This window comes from Amblyraja radiata, chromosome 3 (assembly GCF_010909765.2).
Source record: "Amblyraja radiata isolate CabotCenter1 chromosome 3, sAmbRad1.1.pri, whole genome shotgun sequence".
In the NCBI taxonomy this organism is placed as follows: Eukaryota; Metazoa; Chordata; class Chondrichthyes; order Rajiformes; family Rajidae; genus Amblyraja; species Amblyraja radiata.
In genome coordinates, this window is record NC_045958.1 from 75,661,121 (window position 1) to 75,683,294 (window position 22,174).

A 22,174-nucleotide genomic window follows, 5' to 3' on the forward strand; every position below is an offset into this window, starting at 1 on the left:
TCAATCAAGGTTCCATTTAAAGAATGCTGACAGATTAATTGCTTTGGAGCTGTGTATTGACATCGATCCAGGGGAATGAGTTAGCACCTGTACATTTTGCTTTCAGCTCGGAGCAGAATTCCGTAAACTCATTAGGAAGTACAGAACAGCTGAGCTCTTTTCTAGAAGATTTGACGAGTATCTTTGACATCATCTGCTACCAAGGTAGACCCCCGGGATGGAGGGTGATTTGCTTTGTGGACTTTTGAGGTGGCTGAGGTCAAGAACGGAACTCACTATCAAAACATGGAGGGGACGGGGGACACAATTTTTTGGCGGCTGCGCACGCATGCGCACACTCACATACGCGCGCGAGGCTTCAGAGGCTCAATCCAGCGCTAAATGCAGCTCAACTGCCTGTCTCACCGGGTTAACTACAGCCCTGTCTGGACTGACGGGACACCAGCGCTGCTTCTCCACGCTGGCCATATTTCCCGCAAGCCCTGGCAGGTTAACCTGGCGGGGATGTCGCCCACCTCTCAAAACATGGGGGGGACGTGTCCCCTCTGGCCCCCCCCGGATTTTCCGCCTCTGGCTGAGGTGGCCACTGAGAGAATCTCAAACCTTCAGCAGATGTGGCAGGAGATAGTTGATGGGATGGGCAAGTGGGCACTTACAAAGGCAGTATTCTATCTGGACTACACGTCTTCCCACCCTGCCCCCTGTAAAGACTCCATCCCCTACTCCCAATTCCTCCGCCTACGCCGCATCTGCTCCCAGGATGAGACGTTCCACACCAGGGCATCGGAAATGTCCTCGTTCTTCAGGGAACGGGGATTCCCCGTCCGCCACCATAGATGAGGCTCGCACCAGGGTCTCATCCATACCCCGCAACACTGCTCTCTCTCCCCATCCCCGCACTCGCAACAAGGGCAGAGTCCCCCTAGTCCTCACCTTTCACCCCACCAGCCGGCAAATACAACAAATAATCCTCCGCCATTTCCGTCACCTCCAACGTGACCCCACCACTCGCCACATCTTCCCATCTCCCCCTATGTCTGCCTTCCGCAAAGACCGCTCCCACCGCAACTCCCTTGTCAATTCTTCCCTTCCCTCCCGTACCACCCCCTCCCCGGGCACTTTCCGTTGCAACCGCAAGAAATGCAACACCTGTCCCTTCACCTCCCCCCTCGACTCCATTCAAGGACCCAAGCAGTCGTTCCAGGTGCGACAAAGGTTCACCTGTATCTCCTCCAACCTCATCTACTGCATCCGCTGCTCTAGATGTCAGTTGATTTACATCGGGGAGACTAAGCGGAGGTTGGGCGATCGTTTCGCCGAACACCTCCGCTCAGTCCGCAATAACCTACCTGAACTCCCGGTGGCTCAGCACTTCAACTTCCCCTCCCATTCCCAATCCGAACCTCTCTGTCCTGGGTCTCCTCCATTGCCAGAGTGAGCAACACCGGAAATTGGAGGAACAGCACCTCATATTCCGCCTGGGTTGCTTGCGTCCGGATGGCATGAACGTTGAATTCTCCCAGTTTTGCTAGCCCTTGCTGTCTCCTCCCCTTCCTTAACCCTCGAGCTGTCTCCTCCCATCCCCCCGCCCTCGGGCTCCTCCTCCTCCCTTTTTCCTTCCTTCTCCCCCCCACCCCCCATCAGTCTGAAGAAGGGTTTCGGCCCGAAACGTCGCCTATTTCCTTTGCTCCATAGATGCTGCTGCACCCGCTGAGTTTCTCCAACATTTTTGTGTACCTTCGATCTTCCAGCATCTGCAGTTCCTTCTTGAACAGTATGCTCTCTCTGCTGTCCCTCTGCTCCTGGTACATGGTCTTGAGGCTGCTAAATGCTCCTTCTCCAGTTTGAGTGGACAGAGGCCAGAAACACCCAAAGGAGTTTGAAGGGATAGACCTAGAGAAGTAGGTCCAGAAATTCTAATGTGTTCTAGTTGTGATATATGATAGTTATGGCAACCAAGCACTTGTGGAGCAATGTCTGCATACATATGCCAGAAGCACATGAGGTCTTCCCTCAGCTGAGGCCCGAGGATAGGTTGATGATCTTCTCCTTCATCTCCTCCCACTCCCTCCAAATCCAAGGCATAGCCATGGGCACTCACATCGACCCCAGCTATGCCTGCCTCTTTGTAGGGGACGTCGAACAATCCTTGTTCCAGGTGTACACTGGCCCTGTCCCCCAACTCTATCTTTGTTACATTGATGAATGCACCGGGGTTACCTCCTGCACCTGTGCACAACTCATGGACTTCAGCAACATCACTACAAATTTCCTTCTCGCACTCAAATTCGCTTGGACTATCTCTGACACCTTCCTCCCTTTTCTTGATCTCACCGTCTCCTTCACAGGAGATAGACTATTGACTGACATCTATTACAAATCTACTGAATCCCACAGCTATCTAGACTACAGTTCTTTCCACCCTGCCTCCTGAAAAGACTCTATCCCCGACTCCTAACTAAACCGTCTCCGCCGCATCTGCACCCAAGATGAGGTGTTCCAAACCAAGACATGTCTTTATTCTTTAGGGAACAGAGATTCCCCTCTTCTATCATAGATGAGGCCCCCACACATGTCTTCTCGTTATGCCATAGCTATGCACTTTCTCCCCCTTCCCCCGTTGCAACAGGGACAGAGATCCTTAATCTTCACCATTCACCCTATCAGCTGTCGCATATAGCACATAATCCTCCAACATTTTCGGCACCTCCAACGGGATCCCACCACTAGTCACATCTTCCCATCTCCACTGTTTTCCACTTTTCACAGAGACCATTCCCTCCGCAACACCTGGTTCACTCATCCCTTCCCACCCAAATCATCCCCTCCCCAGGTACATTCCCCTGCAACCGCAGGAGATGCAACACCTGTCCCTATACCTCCTCCCTCGACTCTGTCCAGGGACACTCACAGTCCTTTCAGGTGAGGCAGAGGTTCACTTGCACCTCCAACAACCTCATCTGCTGTATCCGTTGTTCTCGATGTGGACTCCGATATATGATATAGGACGGGTTGCACTTGAACCCGAGGGGGACCAATATCCTGGCGGGGAGATTTGCAAAGGCTACTGGGGAGACTTTAAACTAGTATGGTTGGGGGGAGGGACTCAAATTGGGAAAGCTAGCAGTCAGTGTGTGAGGCAGGAGGCAGAGAATGGTAGCACTCTGACCCAAAATGTAGGGGAGAGAGAAGAAAAAGGCAATAAACAGAGAATAAGAGAGGGTGGGTTACTTAAATGTGTATATTTTAATGCTAGGAGCATTGTAAGAAAGGTGGATGAACTTAGAGCCTGGATTGACGCCTGGAAGTATGATGTTGTGGCGATCAGTGAAACATGGTTGCAGGAGGGCTGTGATTGGAAACTAAATATTCCAGGATTTTGTTGCTTCAGGTGTGATAGAATTGGAGGGGCAAGAGGTGGAGGTGTTGCATTACAGCAGTGCTTTGGCAGGATAGATTAGAGGGCTCATCTAGGGAGGCTATTTGGGTGGAACTGAGAAATGGGAAAGGGGTAGCAACACTTATAGAGGTGTATTATAGACCGCCAAATGGGGAGCGAGAATTAGAAGAGCAAATATGTAAGGAGATAGCAGATATTAGTAGTAAGCACAAGGTAGTGATTGTGGGAGATTTCAATTTTCCACACATAGACTGGGAAACACATTCTGTAAATGGGCTGGATGGGTTGGAGTTTGTAAAATGTGTGCAGGATAGTTTTTTGCAGCAATACATAGAAGTACCTACTAGAGAAGGGGCGGTGCTGGACCTCCTGTTAGGAAATGAGACGGGTCAGGTGGCAGAGGTATGCGTTGGGGAACAGTTCGGGACCAGTGATCACAATACCATTAGTTTCAATATAATTATGGAGAGGGTCAGAACTGGACCTAGGGTTGAGATTTTTGATTGGAGAAAGGCTAACTTTGAGGAGATGCGAAAGGATTTAAAAGGAGTAAATTGGGACAGTTTGTTTTATGGGAAAGATGTGGAAGAGAAATGGAGGACATTTAAAGGTGAAATTTTAAGAGTACAGAATCTTTATGTCCCTGTTCGGTTGAAAGGAAATAGTAAAAATTGGAAAGAGCCATGGTTTTCAAGGGAAATTGGACACTTGGTTCGGAAAAAGAGAGAGATCTACAATAATTATAGGCAGCATGGAGTAAATGAGGTGCTTGAGGAGTATAAAGAATGTAAAAAGAATCTTAAGAAAGAAATTAGAAAAGCTAAAAGAAGATATGAGGTTGCTTTGGCAAGTAAGGTGAAAGTAAATCCAAAGTGTTTCTACAGCTATATAAATAGCAAAAGGATAACGAGGGATAAAATTGGTCCATTAGAGAGTCAGAGTGGACAGCTATCTGCAGAGCCAAAAGAGATGGGGGAGATATTGAACAATTTCTTTTCTTCGGTATTCACCAAGGAGAAGGATATTGAATTATGTGAGGTAAGGGATACAAGTAGAGTAGCTATGGAAACTATGAGATTCAAAGAAGATGAAGTACTGACACTTTTGAGAAATATAAAAGTGGATAAGTCTCCAGGTCCGGACAGGATATTCCCTAGGACATTGAGGGAAGTTAGTGTAGAAATAGCAGGGGCTATGACAGAAATATTTCAAATGTCATTAGAAACGGGGATAGTGCCGGAGGGTTGGCGTACTGCGCATGTTGTTCCATTGTTTAAAAAGGGGTCTAAGAGTAAACCTAGCAATTATAGACCTGTTAGTTTGACGTCAGTGGTGGGCAAATTAATGGAAAGGATACTTAGAGATAATATATATAAGCATCTGGATAAACAGGGTCTGATTAGGAACAGTCAACATGGATTTGTGCCTGGAAGGTCATGTTTGACTAATCTTGAATTTTTTGAAGAGGTTACTCGGGAAATTGATGAGGGTAAAGCAGTGGATTTTGTATATATGGACTTCAGTAAGGCCTTTGACAAGGTTCCTCATGGAAGGTTGGTTAAGAAGGTTCAATTGTTGGGTATTAATGGTGGAGTAGCAAGATGGATTCAACAGTGGCTGAATGGGAGATGCCAGAAAGTAATGGTGGATGGTTGTTTGTCAGGTTGGAGGCCAGTGACTTGTGGGGTGCCACAGGGATCTGTGTTGGGTCCACTGTTGTTTGTCATGTACATCAATGATCTGGATGATGGTGTGGTAAATTGGATAGTAAGTATGCAGATGATACTAAGATAGGTGGGGTTGTGGATAATGAAGTAGATTTTCAAAGTCTACAGAGAGATTTATGCCAGTTGGAAGAGTGGGCTGAAAGATGGCAGATGGAGTTTAATGCTGATAAGTGTGAGGTGCTACATCTTGGCAGGACGAATCAAAATAGGACGTACATGGTAAATGGTAGGGAATTGAAGAATGCAGGTGAACAGAGGGATCTGGGAATAACTGTGCACAGTTCCCTGAAAGTGGAATCTCATGTAGATAGGGTGGTAAAGAAAGCTTTTGGTGTGCTGGCCTTTATAAATCGGAGCATTGAGTATAGAAGTTGGGATGTAATGTTAAAATTGTACAAGGCATTGGTGAGGCCAATTCTGGAGTATGGTGTACAATTTTGGTCGCCTAATTATAGGAAGGATGTCAACAAAATAGAGAGAGTGCAGAGGAGATTTACTAGAATGTTGCCTGGGTTTCAGCAACTAAGTTACAGAGAAAGGTTGAACAAGTTAGGGCTTTATTCTTTGGAGCGCAGAAGGTTAAGGGGGGACTTGATAGAGGTCTTTAAAATGATGAGAGGGATAGACAGAGTTGACGTGGATAAGCTTTTCCCACTGAAAGTAGGGAAGATTCAAACAAGGGGACATGACTTGAGAATTAAGGGACAGAAGTTTAGGGGTAACATGAGGGGGAACTTCTTTACTCAGAGAGTGGTGGCTGTGTGGAATGAGCTTCCAGTGAAGGTGGTGGAGGCAGGTTCGTTTTTATCATTTAAAAATAAATTGGATAGTTATATGGACGCGAAAGGAATGGAGGGTTATGGTCTGAGCGCAGGTATATGTGACATGGGGAGAGTACGTGTTCGGCACGGACTAGAAGGGTCAAGATGGCCTGTTTCCGTGCTGTAATTTTTATATTGTTATATGGTTATATGGTTATATTGGTGAGACCAAGTGCAGACTGGGCGATCATTTCGCTGAATGCCTTCGCTCGGTCCGCCTGGGCATACGCCATCTCCCGGTTGCCAAGCTTTTTAACTCCCATTCCCATACTGACCTTTCTGTCCTGGGCCTCCTCCACTGTCAGAGTGAGGCAACATGCAAATTGGAAGAGCAGCACCTCATATTTCACTTGGGCAGCTTGCACCTCAACAGTATGAATATTAATTTGTTTAATTTCAAGTAACCCTTGCATTCCCTCTCTCTCCATCCCTCCCCCACTCTAGTCATCCTGCTAGTTTCACTGTTCGTATCCCTTCATTATCACCACTTCTGCAACCAACAATGGACCATTGTGGGCTCCACATTTCCTGGGTCATCGATGCCGGCTCGTACCTTTTCATACCTCCAGTTTCCCTCTCCCCTGGCTACTCAGTCTGAAGACGGGTCTTGATCTGAAATATCAACTATTCCTTTTCTCCTGAGAGGCTACCTGACCCGCTGAGTTACTCCACAATTTTGTGCCTATCTTCAATCAAGTTTTCTGTTCTTGCACTTGCTGGAATATAATTGTGAAAAATCATCATTGGGAACCTCACTCTTGAGAACCCTATCTATTATATAATTTCACCAGCCTTCTACAATCTACAATTTGCTGCCTTCAACAAGCATATGTATCAAATACCTGAAGCAGACAAGGAGGTGTGTTAGGAGAAAGTATTGTTTAAAGTAGTAAGCATACTGTATTAACTGCAGAGGGCAATGTTTCCTAAGACACCATTACACTGTTTCCAAGAGAGAGGGAAAGTGGAGTAGAAATTTAATTGGTGTTGTCTCGGTTGAAAATGTGAAGTAGTTACATATTCAGTTAAATTCTTTGGAACTGAATGATAGAACTGAATGATAGAACTGAATGATAGAAATGGTTTTCAGTGCATATGTCATTAAACCATACACATCTAATAGAGGAAATATTCTCACAGCATCTTGCAGAGTTAAATAAAAGGAAACCGCTGTAGCAAATAGCTCAGTTACTGAAGGCCATAGATTGGAGATAATAACTGGTGAATGAGCCCCAGGGAAGGTGCGAAGACATTTTCACCTCAGCATCTGATTCTCTGAGCTGTTCTATGCTCGAGCTACAAGCATCAACCTCACAGTGTTTGAGACTTTCAGTACATCAAGCGACATCTTACTCATTGCCAACATTTACATTTGGTTTGACTCACTGAGCTACTTAGTCCTGGATCCTTTGTCTGGAGTCAGTGTGACTGTTGGCCTGAAACTAGGCTCTTATAAACCACTGTAGTCAATTCATGTTCATAAGTCTAAAGAAGGGTCTAAAGAAGGTTTGCCACCCATTCCTTCTCTCAAGAGATGCTGCCTGTCCCGCTGAGTTACTTCAGCATTTTGTGTCCATTTTCATGTTCATAAAATATAGTAGCAGAATTAGGCCATTCAGACCATCGAATCTACTCCGCCATTCAATCATGGCTGATATATCTTTCCCTCTCAACCCCATTCTCCATTTTCATTCCCTGTAACCCTCGACATTCTTACTAATCAAGAACCTATCAATCTCCGCTTTAAAAATACCCAATGTCTTGGCCTCCACAGCCGTCTGTGGCAATGAATTCCACAGAATCACAACCCTCTAGCTAAAGAAATCGCTCCTAATCTCCATTCTAAAGGTATGCCCATTTATTCTGAGGCTGTAGCTTTGGGTCCTAGATTCTCCCACTAGTGGAAACATCCTCTCCACGTCCATTCTAACCAGTCCTTTCATTATACGGTAGGTTTCAATGAGATCCCCATCATCCTTTTAAAATTGCGCGTACAGGCCCAGAGCCATCAAACATCTGTTATCATATATTCACCCAATCATCCCTGGGAGCATCTCGTAAACCTCCTACCCTCTCCAACCCCAGCATATCCTTACACAGATGTGGGGCACAGAATTGCACACAATATTCCATAGGTGGTCGGACCAGCACCTTGTAAAGGCTGAGCATTACATCTTTGCCTTTATATTCTAGTCCTCTCAAAATGAATGCTAACATTAAATTTGCTTTCCCAACTACTGTCTCTTGCAAATTAATCCTTTGGGAATCCTGCACCACGACTCCCAGGTCTCATTGCACCTCCAAATTCTGAATCTTCTCCCCATTTTTGGAAATAGTCTATGCATTTACCAAAGTGCATGACCACATACTTTGTTATGCTGTATTCCTTTTGCCACTTCTTTGCCCACTCTCCCAACCTGTCCAAGTCCTTCTGCAGACTCCCTGCTTCCTCGACACTACCTGCCCCTCCACCTATCTTGGTATCATCCGTAAACATGGCCACAAAGCCTTCAATTCCAGTTATGGGTTATTGACCACACAAGCAGCCCTCACCTCCGGCCAAACTGGATGAGGATGGAGTATGGAGACCCAACAGGCCTACAAAATAACATTGCTAAAGGGCAGATGAGCTCCCTGCAATACAACAGCCATTCATAGCAGGAGATGGTGCCAGCAAGTCAACTCTACCAAAATGAGTTATCATGAGAAGCAACCCATGCAATTCTACACCAGAGCAGTCAAGGCCCAGTCAGCAATGACCTCATCCTTTACTTGTATTCAGCACAACAAAACCACTATTTAGTTGGCTACTGATAGTACTGGGTCAAGATCTAATAATACTGGGTCAAGTTTCACTACACTTGACCAGATTGTCCCTTCCTACTGATTATCTCCACAATGATGCACAACTAATTAAAACCCACACTCAAACAATTAACTGTTTTCTATTGATTGAGGGCAGGGCCTGCTTTTATTATCCATCAGTGGGCGGTGCAACTGGTAGATCCACTACCACACATCGCCACACCTTGGTTCAACACTGACCTCTGATGTTGGCTGTGTGGAGTTTGCATGTTCTCCCTGTGATCACATGGGTTTCCTCTGGGTGCTCTGGTCTCATCCCACATCCCAAAGGTAGACTGGTTGGTTGCTTTTACAGCCACTGTAAATTGCTCCAAGTGTGCAGGTTAATGGGGATGGTGTTGGAAGGTTTGAGAGAATAAAATGGTGTGAGTATCGGATTGGAGTAAGTGGCTGCTTGATGTTTGCTGAAGGACTTATTTTTATGGTGCATGGCTCCACGACTCCAGGTGCCCCGAAACAAGTGACAGTGGGGTTGGTTCTTGCTTAAACTAAGGTAAGATGTCAGATTTATTTTCTCAGTGACCAGGTGTGTTGTTAATATATTCCAGTAATTTAATGGTTACCATTGTCCATGGCTTTCTAGCCATATGTTGCTGGTCACTAGTGATAAACCTGCTGTAGATTGATGTCAGTGCTTTGTACCCTGGCTATGAAATTTGTTCCTCTCAATTGAATTTCAGGGCTGGAGTATACAGTAACACAAATAGGGACAAGTAACTATTCATTCTAAGATATTTGTTCATAATATTCAAACTTTCCATCAGTCAAGGTGGAATTTGTACTGCTGTCACCAAATCAAATTCCAGACCTTTCCAAAGAGTGAATATATTTGATTTAAAAATGGAATAGTAATTTAGAAAAAAAATATTTGAGAATAGTTCAATCATATAATGATAGGAACATTTGTAAAATAAATACACTACGCAATGGATAATGTAAAAGGTGCAATGTTGATAGGGTGTCATTTTCTGCTTGGAAAACGCATACTGTAAAAAAGCAGGAGTCATCAACCCTACCGGCCACTGCTGTCCATAGATAAAGATCTGACTCCGAGCAATGTCCACTCTGTTCCAGGCCAAAGCAAGACTTAGCTGATCCGGTGCTGAAGCATTGGCTCCTAGAAAGAAAAAGACAAACGTAGACAAGCAAAGGTTAATAGTAACTCATCACCAGTTGCACACTTGGACTGCAAACCTTGCTCAATGATTCTCTCTATCAGTGCCATTGTATTGTACCAGCACTTTATCAAAGTCACAGTGCTATAAAACGACTCATGGATCACCAGCCTCACAGTGGGAACTACAGTGCAGACTGCACTAACTAATGTTGCATTCCTTTGTTTTGAAAGATTTCAGGGATATCAGATCATAGTTACATGGATTCCTTAGAGCAGAATAAGGAGAAGAAGAGGATTGATGGAAGGGTCAAGGTCAATAAATGTTCAGTTCTGGCAAATAGAGGGAACGATTCTAATGGCTGAATGGTCAGTAACAAGAGGGCTCGGTTTTAAGGTGATTGGAAGAAACACTAGAGATGGAGTGAGGATAGATATGTTTACACAATGTGTGGTTAGAAATGGGAGCACACATCCATCAGGGTTGTGGATGCAGATTTAATAGGCAGCAAAAGAGAATGGCATAAATCATGACAGACAAAGCTGAGAGCTGGGGTCGAGGGATGAGCTGGATTGTTCTTTGAAAGTAAAGTCAATGGGGCAAATTACTTCTTTCTGTTGCACTATTTGATAATCCTTTAATTCTGTGGAAAATTAATAGATGATGAAACAAAACAAATTAAGATAATTAATGGAACTGGGGGCAAGAAAAAGACTGACTATTTCTTCTGACGTGAGGCATATTTAAAAAATTGGATTCATGCTGTTCCCAGGAAGAATCATTGCACAAAAGGGAGCAACAATCTGGAACTCGCTCCCACATAGAACTTGGCGTGGGGTGAATTAAAAACATCAGACCTGAGGTTGGAAGGACTTGTTAGGCTTTAAGGCCTGTAAATGGGTTTGAGATACAAATTAGCTTTGAGCAAACTAGAATTCAAAGGGTTGAACGATCTCCTCCTGTTCCAATGACCCTCCTTCCAGGTGTCTGTTGTCAATGATCAGATCTCTGATTTTTTTAATATTAGAACACAATATTTTTGTTACTGGATCCCAGAGTTAAAACTTTACCTTTAAATTTCAGTCACTGGTGCTGAACTGTCAAGAAACCCAGAGAAAAACAGTAAAAATTTCAACTGCAATTTACCGACTGTGCAAATCAGATTCTTGCGATATTCTGTTTTTTTAAAAACATTGTGCTAATGACAGACCACACCCCGAGGGTGGAATAATCACCATGTTCAATTTCTGATCTTTGTGATATTTTGCAGGATTTCTAGGAAGCTACAAGAAATAGGCAGAAAGGTATTAATATGAATCTTTTTAAGGCTTTTAAAATGCATTTATCGCTTCTAAGTTATCTTTAGGGAATCATCAGAATTTAAGATCAGTTAATTAAATGAAACGGGAATAAGAAGTTGGGGTCAGTAATCAGTATGAAGTTATTGGATGTTTAAAAAAAATCATCTGGGTTACTGATGCCCTGCAGGGAATGAAATGTAAGGACACAATCTGGCCTGTAGGTGGCATGCAGCAACATGATGGACACTTCATTGCCAAAGCCACCCAGTTCAAACGCAATTTGTGATGTAGAATAATGACTGGCTTTGCCATCCCATTAATAAATGACAAATTAAATGTGACTTCACTCATATGTAATAGTCCAAACACACTGATCAAACATTCTTCTTTATTGAAAGCAATCCATTTCAGTGGTATGAATCAAACAGCACTTGGTCATAAAAGCAAATGGAAACTGCAGGAACTGCTAATTGGAAACAGCAACAGAAAATTCTGCAACCTTCCTGCACGTCAGGCAGTATCTATGGAAAGAGAAATGGAGTGAACAGATAAAAGTCTTTGACCCTGTTTCTCTTTCCACAGATGCTGCCTGACCTGCAGAACATTTCTAACAAGCTGGTTGGCAGCAGGTTGTACCATTTCAATATGTCAAAGACTATCTTGCACTGGCAACAACTGAAGATTTACTTTCCAAAGGACCAATTGTGCAAAGTCATGGCTGAATCTAAATTCTTTAAAAGGCAAATAAAGTCATCGTAGTCTTAAGAAAAAAATCCTTTATTAAAACATTCATAGTTTGAGAGATATGGCGTCATAGATAGATACAGCATGTGGAAAGGCCCTTCGACCCATTTAGACTAATTCTATATTAATCCTATTTGTATTCTCCCCACATTTTCAATAACCCCCTCCAGATTATGCCACTTACTTACACACTAGGGGCAATTTGCAGAGGCCAATCCCACACCTTTGGGATGTGGGAGGAAACCCCATCTGTCACATGGAGAACATGCAAACTCCACTCAGGCAGCACACGAAGACTAGATTGAACTGGGGTCTTTGGCGCTGTGAGATAGCAGCTCTACCAGTTGTGCTACTGTGCCATTTTGAATGGGTCTTACACATAGATTCCTGATTGGACTTAAATATCAACAATTTTGTTTCATTAAGTATCTGCAAAATTCATTCAAAACCACTTTGCAGGCATGTTATCAAACAAAACATTGGTGCCAAATCAGATGAAGAGTTAGTGGGAAGAATCCTCCTGGCTGTAACCTGTCCACCTGAAGGGGTCGCTGGTGTTCATCTGCTCCCGATGAATCAGGACTGGATTTACTTGAAGTCACAGTAAGTCTGATATAAATGAAAAATGAAAACTATACACCAGTTAATCTGACATTAATGGAATGAAGATTAGTGACATTTATTTTTAAGGAAATGGTAAAAGTGCACTCGGAAAATCATGTTAGAATTGTGTCAAATCAGGAAGGGAAATGCAACATTGGTCTAACCTTGGGGAACGTGCTCCATTGAGATATATTCAGCTTCATGGTGTAAACTTACCCTCTCTCATTGCCTGCTGCTGTAGCATATTAGTTCAATGGGATCTCTCTTATAAACCAACTGTTCTGATGATAGCTCAATGATCTGAAGCACCAATTGTTTATCTCTCCAATTAATTTACCTGACGAACTTCATTGTTCGTCAGGTACTTGATGAAGTACTCCAATATTTTCAGTTTTAATTTCTGACTTCAGGCACCGGCGGAGTTTTATTTTTATGTTTCTGGAATGGCATCAACTTGACTGAGCAGCCAGTCACATTAAACATGTTTCTTAGACAGTAAATAATCAAAGAAAAAACAGATGGCACACTTAACTTTTCATACATTACTTTGATTACTGTAATAATTAAGGTAAAAAAAAGTTACGTTTCACAAATAACATGTGAAATATAAAAGCATATTATTTTTAAATCCCCATTTAGTTGAATTATTAATCCACAGACATATATATTTTCAAACTTGACTATTGTTAAGCAGTGTAAATTAGCAAGTGATAAATCACATATGTACCTCATGCAACCCAGAGTAAAATGTTCACAGTATTTCAGAGTGGGGTTACAGTGAACTCACAAGGCTGATTTTCAATTTTAAAAAGAGGCAATAATAATGGTAAGAAGATGGAATTGTCCAAAATTGACTGGGGAAAGAAGCTAAGAGATGGGTTGGTGGATGAACTGTGACAGATATTCAACAGTTGGTCCATAGCACGCAGCAATAAGTTATCCCAATTAAAAAGACTGATTTCATGAGAAAAGGCACAATCTGTGATTAACGAAGGGGGTCAAAGATAATCTTAAATTGAAAAGAAGTGGCAAGGGCTGGTGGCAGGCCAGAGGACTGGGACGTATTTACAATTCAACAGCAGCAGACAAAGAAGCTCATAAAGAAAGGAGAAAATTGATTTTGAGAGCAAAAGCAAACAATAAGAGTTTCTATGGATATATAAACATGGAGGCAGCTGTGATTGATGTGGGACCACAAGGATACGAGATTAGTAAATTAGTAGCAGGAAGCCAAGAAATGGCCAGATGTTTTAAATACATTTTTTTGCACTGTGGAGGATCCTGTAAATATCCTAAGATAACAGATGGGCTAATGACAAATTATATGGAGGAACTTGCAAAAGTCACAATCACAAGGGATAAAGTGTTCGAGAACCTGATGGGGGACAAATAAATGGGACCAGAGGGCCTGCACCCAGGGGTTTTAAAGGAAGTGACTGCAGAGATAATGGACCCATTGTTTGAAATTCTTCAAAACTCATTTGCTGGAGGATTCCAGAAGATTAGAAACCAGCCAGTGTGATATCCTTGTTCAAAAAGGAAGAGTGAAGGCAGGGAACCATCGGCTAGTTAGTTTCACATCTATTGTTAGAAAGAGGTTGGAATCAATAATCAATGAAGAAAATCGCTAAACATTTAGGAATGTTGAATGGATCAAACCTTGACATTGTGTTTTATGCAAGGTAAATTATGTTGGACAAATTTGCTCATATTCTCTGGGAATATGACAGTCAGAGTTGAAAGAGGGTTGAAAGATCCTTCATGATGATGTGCACATGTTTAAATCCCATCACGTGTGTTCACTCTACCCAATTCCTCTTGCCCAAGTAATCTTTGGCAGCACACAGCAGAAATGTAAAGGATGTACATCTAGCACCTTCATCCTTGTACAGAGCATGAACAAGCCACCATATGCACGGACTAGATAAGGGGCTTAGTGTGACTGATTAACTGCTTGATCTGTTAATACTTTACAGATAATATGGAACTTTTGCCACAGTCTATGACATATTAATCTAATACACTCAAGGGATTATGTTTTTAGCAACTACACTGCTCTGTGCAGCAATAGATTGGAGTGTCACTTGAATGACAAGAACTTTAAAAATCACCACCAAGTCTCAGTCGGAAAGGGACGTAACAGATATCAATGGATATAGTTACTCCTTATACACATAGAGAACAAATATATCTGGACATGGCTCACCGGTGATACTACCACACTCCCTTTGCATGCACTGTGGTTCTGATTTCTCTTTCTAATCATTTGACTCCCCCACCAATTCCAGAGCCACCTTTACACTCACTGGGTTCTCAGTCCCTACACACCTTTTATCACACTGAGGTCCAGTTTCCACCTTCTCTTATTCATTCACTGAGACCATAGATCTTCTACTCACTTTGACACTGGTGGCCTGGTTTACTCATTGCCTTGTAACTTACCTGGTTCACTGGAACATTTAATGTAATATTATTGGGGGTCTTAATATCAATAACATTCTTCAGTCTCGGACATCTGCCAGTCTGGCACGACCAAAGTCCTATGTGTTATTGCATTATCAAAGTTTTATTGTAGCACTTTTAACATAATGAAATGTCCCATAGTTTTTCACAAAAAATCTGTCACTTAGATATTAGATTAGATTCGTTTATTGTCATTCAGACATTTCGGTCTGAACGAAATTTTGTTTCCCTGCAGTCATACATATAATTTAAAAAATGACAAAAACACACAATCAACACAAATTTAACATCCACCACAGTGAGTTCACCAAACACCTCCTCACTGTGGTGGAAGGCAAAATCTTAAAGTCTCTGTCTCTTCCCTCATTGTTCTCCCTCTGCGTCGAGGCGACGGTTCAAACTCCGCGGGTGGTCGCTGCCTCCGCCACAGCTCCGAGGCCGAGTCGGGTCTCCGCTGCCGCTACCTCCGCCACAGCTTCGGGGCCGAGTCGGGTCTCCGCTGCTGCTGCCGCCGCCACAGCTCCAGGGCCGAGTCGGGTCTCCGCTGCTGCCGCTGCTGCAGCCGCTGCCGCCGCCACAGCTCCAGGGCCGAGTTGGGTCTCCGCTGCTGCTGCCTCCGCCACAGCTCCGGGGCCGAGTCAGGTCTCCGCCGCCTCCGCCACAGCTTCGGTGCCGAGTCGGGTCTCCGCCGCTGCTGCCGCTGCTACAGCTCCGATGCCGCCAGCTCCGCCAGTTAGGCCTCGGCAGCAGACGGGGACGGGGAATACGACCGAAGAAAAAGTCGCATCCCCCGAAGGAAGAGACCAAGGCATGTTTCTCCCACCCCACCCACACACATACACAACTTAATAAAACAAAATTAACTAAAACATGACAAGGAACAAAACGAAAGAAAAAAAACAGACGGACTGCAGGTGGGCCGCAGCTGTTAAGCCAGCGCCGCCATCTTGAGATATTAGACAGGTTATTAATAGCTTGATCAAAATCTTGGATTCTATAGACAGAGTAAGTACATGGGTGGAAAGGTTTAGGGAGGGATTTCCAGAGCACAGCAACTGAAGGGAGTTACAGATGGTGGTGGAATTAAAGTTGGCATTGTGCAAGAGGCCAGAATTGGAGGAGAGTGGAGAGTGTGGAGCAATCTGGGGTGAGAAGAAATTACGGATAAGTAGGATCATACCAGGACAAAAGCAATTCATTACAGGGGGAAATTGTTACCTTTCAGGAGAGCCGTTAGAATGGCCAAGTCAATGTCCTGGTGTCCCTCTGAGCCCATTCTGAAGACAGTAATCTGAAAAATGATAGAAAAGTTAAAGAGCAGTTGCATTATTTATGGGATCTGAGCTTGTGATAATACTTGTGGGGAAACTGTTGAATCCATGAAAGAAGTGCATAACCAGGCCACCAAAGCTCATGCATGAAATGACCATTTGGTGAGCTATCTGTACACACCGGGGTTGCCGACTCTCACCAGATGTATCCCTGGAGGAACTGTCATTAGACCTGGTCCCATGAACTGCCCCACTCAAATGTTGTCCCTCAGGGCATCCAATCTGCCCATCCTCACCCAGATCTGTCCATTGGAAAGTTTTTAATACATGGTTGTTTGGCGGTTGCAAGAACGACAACTAAGTTTTGGTAACTGGTTTTATTAACAAAACAGCTTTTTAGCTTGCAGGTATTTACAACACGTCTGACCCACAACGGTGGTCAGCACTCAACTGCCGCGCAAAGCGAAACAGCGCGAAAACTAGCAGCCCCTCCCGAGCCACGTGACTGCGGCTTCCGAACGCCGGGTTCGATACCTGCGTGCGCCAACAGGTGCCGCTACAGTTGGGTCTTTCTTGGCTGTCAGTCAAACAATCTTTCAACCACTGTGGCTTTATGTTACTTGATGTTACTTTCTCATGAGAGTCCTGGAGATTGATCGACAATTCTTGGATACTCTGGGTCAATTCTAGAGGCTTGACAATCAGATTACTTAGACTTGGTGCATCCAGTGTGGAATCTCTGGGGCTTCAGAACCCCCTGGATATTGAAACTTTTCCCCTGTACTTACCTCTACCATCTACAGGTACTGAGCCAATTCCACCTGGATTACACTAATTTCTTCACAAATCCACCCAAGGTATCTCTGCTCATTGGAAGATGTGGCAGGTGGAATGGAAAGCAGGGGAGAATAAGAGAGAGACAACTCAACCAGTGCAGTAAATCGATCAGTTTATGAAATCAGATTCTCCTTCATCTCATCTAAAATTCCAAGGAATCTGTATTTCAGAAGACACTAAGAACTGTAATGCTGAATCACCCTCAAATTCACGGACTATCCCTGACACCTCTCTCACCAATCTCAATCCCTCTGTCTCTATCACAGGGGACAGACTATTGACTGACATCTACTGCAAACCTATTGACTCCTACAGCTACCTTGACTATACACCTGGCCTCTAGCAAGGATGTCAACCCTTACTCCCGTCTCCGATGTCCTCGTTCTTCAATAAACATGGGTTTGCCTCTACTGCTATGGATGAAGACCTCACAATGTCTCCTCTGTGTCTGGCAATCCTATTCTCTCTCCACCGTTCACCCCACCAGCCTTTGCATCCAATACATCATTCTCTGACATGTTCACCACCTTCAACGTTTATCACCTCTCACTGCAATACAAGGTGGTATGTGAAGGTATAATCCCACTTATGCCCCTGTCCCACTTAGGAAACCTGAACGGAAACCTCTGGAGACTTTGTGCCCCACCCAAGGTTTCCGTGCGGTCCCCTGAGGTTTTTGTCAGTCTCCCTACCTGCTTCCACTACCTGCAACCTCCGGCAACCACCTGCAACCTCCGGGAACCGCACGGAAACCTTGGGTGGGGCCCAAAGTCTCCAGAGGTTTCCGTTCAGGTTTCCTAAGTGGGACAGGGGCATAAGTGAATTACCACAAATCACGTGCAGAGCTATCAGTTATATTTTGAAAGTGCATAATCTAATAAGTAAAATGAAAGAAAAATAGCTATTTCTACAGGCGTGCATTAATTATGAGAAAAGTAATTATTTTTCTAGAGATTCAGTGGGCAATGAAATGAGCTCTGGAGTCACATAAAAGCCACAGCATGGAAGCCATTCAATATTCTGTAGCTATTGTGTCACAATGTTGGAGTGTAAATCTCATGCCGTGTTCTGGACAAAAAAGGTAATAATATTTGTTTAAACAGCAAAAGTTCATTATTGTTACATGAAATCCAATTCCAAAAGAGGGAGTAAAGTCTCTGTAAGAAATGTCTTGCTTGCGAATGTGACGCTTTGCAAGCATTTACACTTTTTAACCCAATCTTTGGTGGGATAAGAAAATTTGACCAGTTTTTCTCTAATAAAGCACATTTTTTAAGTGTTGTTGCTGGAGTTGCAATGATGAAAATATCACAGCCAATTAATGCATAGCAAGCTTCTGCAGATGTTGATGTGGTAATGCCCTGTTGTAGTGATGTCAAATGTTTGATAAAAATTGGTCAGGAGGCCAGGGCAAATTCCCGTGTCCTTCTTCAAATAGTGTACTGGGATCTTAAGCAACTGCTGAAGGAACTCAGTGGGCCAGGCAGCACCTGTGGATGTTTTGGGTCCTTTCTTCAAGATTCCGGCATCTGCAGGATCTGGGATCTTGTACTCACTTGAGATTTCCGTTGAACGTTACCTAACCACAGCACCATCTACAGTGCAGTGCTGATAAAGGTGCTATTGAATGGAGTATAGCACCCACCCAGCCTGCGTTGTGCTGCTTGAGTGTTTGGAGGGTGAGTGGAACGCCTTCAACACCAACGTTTCCACTGAGGCACAGCTAATGCAGCAAAGGATGAGGATGAGTTAGGGTGAGGGTTCTTGGTTCTTGGTTCTTGGTTGGTTTCTTGGTCCTCCAAAATATTCCAAATGGAATTTACACTGGAGGTGGAAGATAAATGCCAGCACAAGTCATTTGGCCTGAATGATTGTGTTTGAAAATTTTACATTCTGATGTTATTTAGGGAAGGGAATCTACCTTCCTTGACTAATCTGCCCTACCTGCAACTCCCTGCCTCCCTAAGGTGAATGAATCTAAACGGCCTAGTGAAAATGCACAGAAGGATGTCGATTGAGAGGCAATTAAGTTAGGGCACTAAATGCCAAGCATTGCTTTTTAGTGTTCAATAGCAGCACCCTCCTCAAGGGCTAGGCAGAGAAAGATGAGACCATTTATGCATTGTGTGAAAATGAATTAAAAGCCTCATTTTATACATATATTTACATCCCCAGTCCTCCTTGGGTTACAGTAGGAACTGTTCACGTTGGATATACGATTGCAAACCTAGTTCCCCTGAGTGGACAAAGATGCTAGCAGAGGTGAGATATCCCAGAGGGATAGATTGCTGGAGAAGCATTTTAAATATCTTTTAATAATAAAACTGACATTAATAACTTTATCCTGAGCCTTTTCCAGTGTTCTTTTGAAAGATCTTGTCATCGACAAGGTTTGAAATGCGATTTATAGTTTAAAGAGGACAATGCTGTTGGCCAGGGTGGCGAGTCCCTAGATGGGATTCGCAAAATGGACATCATTATTCTTCCTGGGTTCATGTTGCCAATTTCCAGCTGATGTCAAGAAAAGTCACCTGTAGCTCCACAACAGCCAGCGAATCCATCCCATCAGTCTCCCAAACGCCAGCTCGTAGTGTACGTGCTGCACACAAGCCGAGCACTTGTAAACTGGGGACAAGCTGTACCATGACTAGAGAAGTGTGCAAAGCATTGCTGGCTCAATTGACTTTGACCTTATGCAAGTCATAAGAGCAACTATTTCTGCAAACATTGAATGAAATGAAGCATGAATGATTTGTGGGTGCTGGTCACAGGATGGGGAGTTGATGGTAGGCAATGATTGGCTAGACTTCTGGGATGTTTCCCAGTTTTTCAGTGGGGTCCTGGAGAGGAAGTGGATTATTGTGCTGGTGAGCAGATTCAACAGGACAATAAAGGGAAGTAGTAAGAGGTCGACAATGATCAACATTGTTGTCTCTGACAATAGGACAGAAGGAGCTGTGGAACCATTGGAGAGCTGTATCAGCGAATCAAACCTATGGAGTAAATAGCCTCCTTTAATTCAGTAGAATTTTAGTTTTTTATTAATGGCCTACTGATGACACTGTAAAGCAGGATGATTTTTATGATCTGCTTTGGGCAAACTGTTGGCTGAAAATGGGCGAACATTTGCTGTTCGGTGGCGAACTACAATAAATGCTTATTGCTGACGTACAGACTACATTCGGACTTTGGATCCTTTGATATTTACTTGGACAATGTTGTGCAACATGTCTGGAACATGTGAATGGGGCAGGGCAAATGTTGAATTGTCTGGAATAAATGTTGACAGTCAAATAAGCCAGTCGATAGGGTTCGGGTATCTGTCATACATGTCAAGGGAGAATGGTTTCTGAGTGTCCCTAACAAATCAGAAACATGCGAAAAATCTTTCGTAAAAACAAATAAAAAAAATTAAATATTAATATTTAAAAAAAATTAATGCTTTAAAAACGTCACTTAATAATTAACTGAAGTAATTAAAATAAGCGGAGTTTCTTTTTTTTACACAGAGAGTGGTGAATCTGTGGAATTCTCTGCCACAGAAGGTAGTTGAGGCCAGTTCATTGGCTATATTTAAGAGGGAGTTAGATGTGGCCCTTGTGGCTAAAGGGATCAGGGGGTATGGAGAGAAGGCAGGGATGGGATACTGAGTTGGATGATCAGCCATGATCATATCGAATGGCGGTGCAGGCTCGAAGGGCCGAATGGCCTACTCCTGCACCTATTTTCTATGTTTCTATGTTTACAATTACCACTTTTACCAACTGTTCTTCCTGTGAATGGGTTTCTTGCTCCTGCCTCAAATTCAATAGGCAGATTCCTCACAGTAAGGGCTGGCATGTTGGTCAGCATGTTTGTCCTCTTCAGCAAGACTGGAAACTGTCAGGGAAGTCCAGCAAGGTTGGGACGATTGCTTTTGAATGAAGATTCTGAACTTGCTGGCATCCGGGCAAGTGGACATGCAGACATTCAGCGGAAAACTACCAGAACTTGCCTGCTAATTCAAACGACACTGTTTCTCTCAGCAAGGGATCACATCCAGTTGTTCTGCATACTCCTTAAAATCAATGCACACTATCAATTCTTTCTCCTTGATTCCTGTTCTATCTTCACGAGCCACTGGTCGAATGAACAGAAAACTTTTGTCATTTCAAATATAAAATAAAATATTCTCAAGTAAAACTGGGCCTCTACAATTGAAATGTGTCTGTAGTTAAATCAACTTGCTCAATGTTCGAAATTCAATGTGTTCAGGGGGACCAGTTTGAGCAGTTTGAGTAATTGACAGGAGTAGAAAATAGGATGATGAATCATTGTTCTTTGAAGATTGAGTAGGAAAATGCCAGGTGGATTAATAATATATGAGATGTAAATGTCAAGCAGGAATTATACATCTATCATTTGAATTAATTAATAGTACTCTGTAATTCCAAGTAATTTCAACGTTACTGCATTAATTGGGAGAGCGTTGATACAAAGGGTAGAGAGAGAACTGGGTGATTGCAATGAAGATTCAGTAAAATAATAACAGGACCCAGGTCTAATATTATATCAAGGAAGACTAAACAAGTTGGCAATCTTTTCAGTAGAGGAAAGATGGTTCAGGAGTGGTCAGCACCTGATGTGGTCAGCATTAAGGTTATTAAAGGATGTGACTAAGTAGATGTGCAGAGGTTTCAACTCCTGGGGATGTCCAGAATCAGGAGCGATTAATGCCGGAGCAGAACAAATAAATCCAATCAGGAATTCAGGAGAAATGTCTTTACCCAGAGAGTGGTGGGCCCTAGAGCCACAGGATGGTTGGGTAAACCGCAGAGATGAATGTGAGATGCGGCAGGTTAAAGGCATGAGGGAGAAAGGAAAGGAGGGAAATGAGGGGGGGGCTTGGGTCGAGGAAACAAACACTAGTTTGGCTAAATGGCCTGTTTCTCTATGGTAAATGCTATGTACTTCATGTAATAAACATATAGTAGCTTATTCATAAATTGTCTACCATCAGAAGTTTTCTTCTCTAAGGGGATTAACTA

General features: G+C 43.4%; 1 protein-coding gene across 2 annotated transcripts in view; it reads right to left on the reverse strand.

Moving 5' to 3' along the window:
* The window catches only part of trpm3 (transient receptor potential cation channel subfamily M member 3), a 471,994-nt gene that overhangs the window by 60,465 nt on the left and 389,355 nt on the right, over positions 1–22,174 (reverse strand). For both annotated transcript variants that reach the window (XM_033018126.1, XM_033018125.1), the window contains exons 9-10: positions 16,258–16,330; positions 9,830–9,930 (exon numbers count right to left, since the gene is read on the reverse strand). In XM_033018126.1, coding sequence (XP_032874017.1) covers positions 9,830–9,930; positions 16,258–16,330 — 174 coding nt within the window. The remainder of the gene's footprint in view (positions 1–9,829; positions 9,931–16,257; positions 16,331–22,174) is intronic.